At 41.2% G+C, this 6,139-nt stretch overlaps 1 protein-coding gene across 1 annotated transcript; it reads left to right on the forward strand.

Annotated features, from left to right (window-relative positions):
• Positions 1-250: 250 nt before the first annotated feature.
• Positions 251-4,338, forward strand: LOC111333688 (cytochrome P450 1A1). Its single transcript, XM_022939320.2, has 2 exons — positions 251-1,255; positions 2,943-4,338. The coding sequence occupies exons 1-2, from the start codon at positions 414-416 to the stop codon at positions 3,559-3,561; spliced, it is 1,461 nt and encodes a 486-aa protein (XP_022795055.1). The 5' UTR covers positions 251-413; the 3' UTR covers positions 3,562-4,338.
• Positions 4,339-6,139: the final 1,801 nt, after the last annotated feature.

Consider the following 6,139-nt stretch of genomic DNA (forward strand, 5'->3'; position numbering starts at 1 on the left):
CAGCTTAAATGGCTTGTGTTGAGTTGAATTATAGTTTACTTCATTCATTTTTGGTTCCTTTTCATATTTAATTACCTGAAGTATAACAACACTACGAGCGATAAGGCTAAAATTGAAAAATGCAATAAAGGTTTCATTTCATACAGAAAGATCTTGTAGTTTTCAATCAGTAGAAATCGGAGAGGGCAGGTTTGGTGAGAATCACGCATTATTTTTAATGTTATGCTAATTTAATTCCTAACAAAACAGGTGCCAACCCCAATCAAGAGTTCACTACTCATTCCAAAGCAACTGTGCGCTTATTAGGGATTCAGCCCGGCGTAATTCAGTGAGACTGAAGTGTTGATGTTCACTCCCAGTTTGGAATTTTAGAGTGAGTGAATTCTTTTCTGGTCTATCAGTCATTCCCAACCATGATCGCTGAAATCATTGTCCTTTTAATCCTTCTTGTGGCTGTTTATGTCGCCTCCACACTTTGGCAACTCCGATGTCTTCCCCCTGGTCCATTTCCGCTACCGCTGCTTGGAAATCTTCTTTCCATCGAACAAAACAGGCCTTACGCAGATTTAGCAAAGATGGCTAAGAAGTATGGGAAATTGCTCCGAATTCACATGGGAACGAGAAAAGTTATTGTAATCAATAGCTACGAACTCGCAAGAGAAGCCCTCATCACAAAATCAAAGGATTTCGCCGGTCGACCATGTCATTTCTTCGGTAACATTTTTGGTCGAGATTGTACCGATATCGCGTTCCAAACCTTTAATAAGAGATGGAAAATGCAACATAAACTTGCATTAACAGCTCTGCGACTGACCGAGGGAAAAGTTAACATAGCTGACCACGCGGAAAAGTTATGCAACAGATTTTATTCCTGTGATGGAATGCTATTTGATCCTTATGATATGATTTTCAATTCTTTAGGCAATTGCCTCTCGTCCCTAATTTTTGGAAAAGAACACAAACTTGATGATTGCGAAGTAAAAAAGCTTGTGCACGCCACCCATGTTTTTCGGGATTCACTTGGCGCAGCTAATTTGCTCGACACTTTCCCAATTTTGAAGTACATTCCTTTTGACATCATCAAGAAAGCAAAGTGCGCTGGTAAAATCCGCGATGAAATTTTTGAAAGGAAGTTTGGGGAACATGTTTCGACCTTTCAGAAGGAAAATATCCGTGATTTGATCGATGCTTTACTGAAGGGTTTCCACGAATTGACTGACGAGGGTTTGGTTACAAAGGAGCATTTAATTTCAAGGTAGGATGCGTTTTACTCAGCTTCTGTTCAGGTGTTTTGAAAGGAGTAAACCAAAGAGTTTTCAATAGAGCGAATTTGCATGATCCATTCGTTATATGTTACTTTCATCGGGTGGTGGTGACCAAAAATTAATTAAAATCAGGAAAAAGGCAAGTACATTCAAAAGTACTACACGTATGCGTGCACGTCCATGACCTCAGTGGCTCCACGGAATGTGCTTAGCTTGCTCTTGGCTAAAAGGCCACTTGTTTTGAACAGTCCACATTCCACGAACGAACGGGATATACGAATACTTGGGGTTAAGGTTAGGGTTAAGTTAGGCTCTAATGTACAGTGGTACGTAGACTTTCTCAAAGTCGTTCGCTTGGTTTTCTGTTCTCAGGCTGGTGTGGTTAGACTTTCGCGACCGATTTTTATCCCTTGCAGCTCGCCAAATTTACATTTTCCTCCTTTAATTTTGTCTAATCAGAAGCAGCCTTATCAAACCGCACGTCAATCAAACATTACGTGCGCAAGATCGTGAAACATGAAACCTGTCTGGGTAAAATTTGCTTCGAGTGTTTTGCTTCGCTGTTTGTTTATGTAGAGGCTTTTACTAAAACTTAAATTTTCAGCTGGTTGTACGATGCGTTCAGTCAAGGACGCAATACAATATAATACAATACAATACAATACAATACAATACAATACAATACAAGCCTTTATTTCATCTCGAATTTAAAATAGCAAAAATAACATGCTAATATCTCCGAGAAAATAAATAAATAAATAAATAAAGCGAAAAGCGTGGTAGGCTATTTGGTACTAAGAAAAAAAAACGTGCGATTTTCACCTGACCGTCATCCAAAGAATTTAATAGATTGAAATTGCGTTGTTCTCACCTACTGTTACTGAATAAAGTGATTAGAGAATCCAATAAGATTAGACTGTTTTGCACAGGAATGCGCGATTGTCTTTTGACATTAATTAAGAAAACATGCGATTTACACAATACAGAGCAATCGGTTGAATGATTACCGCCATGATTATATTCGCTTAAGTTCCCGGAATTTCGACCTTCTGTCGCCAACAGCTTTTTTCTCCCCGTCGAAAGGGTAAGGATGCATTTTAGGTTTTTCTTTCAAAGACTAAATTGATAGAACAGGCTCGCTTCAATGGATTGCTTTACAAGGGGGACATTGGGGTCTAAAAACGTAGAAAAATTTATCCTAAGCCGCAAAACGAACAGAGCAGAACCGATCAGAACCGAGAACCGCGTGCAAAACCGTCAAAACGGATAAATTCTCTCATCCCAGATATCAAAACACTAATCGATCCAATAAAGTGGTGACAAGTGGAGCACACTAAGATTTCGCGAAGATGCAAAATCAGTGGAGATACATGAAAAAATCCCAATACGAACTCAAAGTAGAAACAAACAAACAAGGCGCGGGAAAACACCGGCGACCAACCCACGGCTTTAAATCTGATTAGTTGAGAAGGGTTGCGCAAGTTTTTCTGGAAAGAAATCACACAACGAAGTAAAGCAAAATCAAAGCAATCTAGGATTGCTTCGACAACTGATAGAAATTTATTCAGATGGGTGAATGATAATCCAGTATCGATATCTGGATCTAAAAAATAACGTAGAGGTCACTGTTGAAGTCTTCTTTTGTGTAATCATTACTATGCTTTTCATCCATTACAGCGCATCTGATTTCTTTTTTCCTGGCACTGAAACTCCCTCCAGTATAATCATGTGGGCCATATACTACGCCATTAAACACCCAGATGTGCAGGCCAAGCTCCATCGTCAGTTGGATGACGTCATAGGCAGCAAAAATCGCCCGCCAGAGATTTCTGACAAACCAAACTTGCCTTATTTGAACGCATTCATCACCGAGGTTCATCGTATTGTTAGTGAAACTCCGCTAGCTGTTCCCCACTCAACCACTCGCGACACGTCCCTCGCTGGGTTTAAGATCCCCCGGAACATGACTGTGCTTATTAATCTCTGGGCCATCCACCATGATCCCGATATCTGGGGGGACCCATTTAGCTTCCGGCCAGAACGCTTCTTGGACGAAAACGGCCAGTTGTACGTGGAGGGCGTCATGACATTTTCAGCAGGAAAACGGTCATGTGCGGGAGAGTCTTTTGCGAGGAAAGCAGTTTTCTTGTATCTTGCCCGATTGTTGAAGAGATTCAGATTCGAGTGCCCCAGGGGAACAACATTACCCAAAGAAGAAGAGAGCGTGTTCGGCATCGTACTTGAATGTAAGCCCTTCCAGATACATGCCATACCCAGAGACAAGGACGAAAAGTAACAAGAGAAAAACCAGTGGAGGTCGGGGAGAAACTGTATACATAATTATCCTTTCCCTGGGAAATGTTAATCTTAGTTATTAGGTAGATTTAGCAAACGCGGCATGATGTATTCGATAATATGAACATAGCCGTGTCCTAGCCTGGGCACTGGTAGACAAGTAGATTGAAGTCAGTCGGTGAAGGCAAGCGGAAAAATGAGCGGAAGAAAAACTAGCTTTTTCCTGAAAACCGCCAAATGTCACTCTAGCAGGCCATATCGCTCAAAATGTGGCAAGAACAACAAATTGGCATTGATATTCTTACCACATCCCCACGTCTTATTTGTTTTTTGCTAAACAGACGCATGCACGGTAACACGAAATCTAAATGTTTTTACATGACAGCGAAGTAAAATGTTGTTAAACGTCATCTATGCGTCTAACTTCCAATAGATCATGAGTAAGAAGAAATCAAAATATAACGCGTGTATACTTCAGTTTATCGTAGAAATCCAGTGTACCTAAAGACACCGAATAATTACTTGCAAACGTATCAGCTGAACTATCGATAAAGTCGAGTAGTCCTCAGTTCGGATCTTTTGACACATTGATGTAAGTCTTTTGACCAGTCTTGGTAGTTATGCTGAAATAAATGAAAAATCGAGACTATAAGGTACTTGTTGGGCACGTGTAAAGCCATCCTGCTACTCCTGCAGCCTTACGTTGGGAGATTTCGCGCAGTATTTCATCATTATTAGTTAGGTTGCTGTGCTCTAAATAAAGGGATCTGAAAAGTCATCAGTAGTTCGTCTGTATTTAACAAGCGAAGATAATTAAGAAAGGAGCTAGATTCTAAGGTTTTACCAACTCCATCAGTATTAGGGTTGTGTTGAAAAACGAGAGCTGTTTCTTTAAAAATTAAAAAACTGATTCTTTGATTCACTGTGTGGAACTTAACAATGACGAAAAAGTGAATCTTAAAGTTTTCATATACCATAACATCTCGGGTTTCTTAGATTGCATCATCTCCTATCTCTTCCTAACAATTCTTGGATGTTTGGCAGGTCAGAGGTCCTTTTTTCCCGAATGACAATATCCTATACGGCGTCTTCGATAATCGCAAATGCAAGACAATCTTCAACAGTTAAGGTATTTTTGATAAGATCCCTTACAAGAGGGTCTCGAGGAAGTTAATCGGCGTCGTTAGTTGTAAAACGGTAAAAGAATTGCCGTTAGACCTAGTTTCCCATGTTGTGGGAAACCGTGGCTATTGAACCGGCATTACTCTCTATCGGCAAAAACCGTGGCTATCGAACCGGCATTACTCTCTGTCGGCAAAAACCGTGGCTATCGAACCGGCATTACTCTCTATCGGCAAAAACCGTGGCTATCGAACCGGCATTACTCTCTATCGGCAAAAACCGTGGCTATCGAACCGGCATTACTCTCTATCGGAAAAAACCGTGGCTATCAAACCGGCATTACTCTCTATCGGCAAAAACCGTGGCTATCAAACCGGCATTACTCTCTATCGGCAAAAACCGTGGCTATCGAACCGGCATTACTCTCTATCGGCAAAAACCGTGGCTATCGAACCGGCATTACTCTCTATTGAACCGGCATTACTCTCTATTGAACCGGCATTACTCTCTATTGAACCGGCATTACTCTCTATCGGTAAAAGGTGCCAAGACTCTTGAATTGTCTTTTTCTTCTTTCTTTGATTACTTGGTTCTCTAGTACGCAATTCTACCTACATCTACGGTTTACTTCATTCTGTGTATCTCTGGATCATTATGCTCTCACACTTTCATTCTCGCTGAATACTTTTCACTGACTTGAATATGAATATGAATATAGTTGAATATAGTTTATATCTGACCACTTGCAGCCCAGAGGCTGAATTACGGGTGCAGTGTAAGGTTGAGAACAGACGTCAGCATTTCAAGCGCCTCTGGCAGCCGCTTCAGTCTATCGATCTCACCTTCCTACCCATCCCACCCCAGGGGGGGACATCCATTACACAGTAATCTCGTGTGTGGGAATTCGAAATTAACGTCTCCTACCCCAACCCTGCAGGAGACGGGACCTCCATTTATTCGTCCCTATCCGAGAAGACTAGAATATCTAACCATTTCTTGATGATATAGAAAGGTAGCAAATTCTTCTCAATTATTTTATGACCTTGAGTGTTGGTCCGGCCGGGGCTCGAACCATCGACCTCTCGCACAACAGTCCAGCGCTCTATCCATTGAGCTAACCGGGAGGCGGGACTTGCGCTGCTAAACACTCGCTTAAACTATGGAATTCTGTCTTTACACTTCTATCCACTGTCTACATTACTCTACATTCTTCTAGTGTACTCTACTAAGAAAGTTCTAAAGAATATACCAACATATTCGCTATTGTAATCGAAATGGTTGGGCATGCCAGCTAACGGCACTTGGGAAATGAAACATTTGCTGTTAGAACAGTGACCTGGTAAACAATTTTATGAGACTTACGAAATAAACAACAAAGTACTCAGCTGTGCTTCCGGTTAACTGAATCAACCTCTGACTGCGTTAGCCAAAACAAGAATTCTCGTGTGGGTCTAAAG

The sequence above is a fragment of the Stylophora pistillata genome, chromosome 2, assembly GCF_964205215.1.
Source record: "Stylophora pistillata chromosome 2, jaStyPist1.2, whole genome shotgun sequence".
Lineage (NCBI taxonomy): Eukaryota > Metazoa > Cnidaria > Anthozoa > Scleractinia > Pocilloporidae > Stylophora > Stylophora pistillata.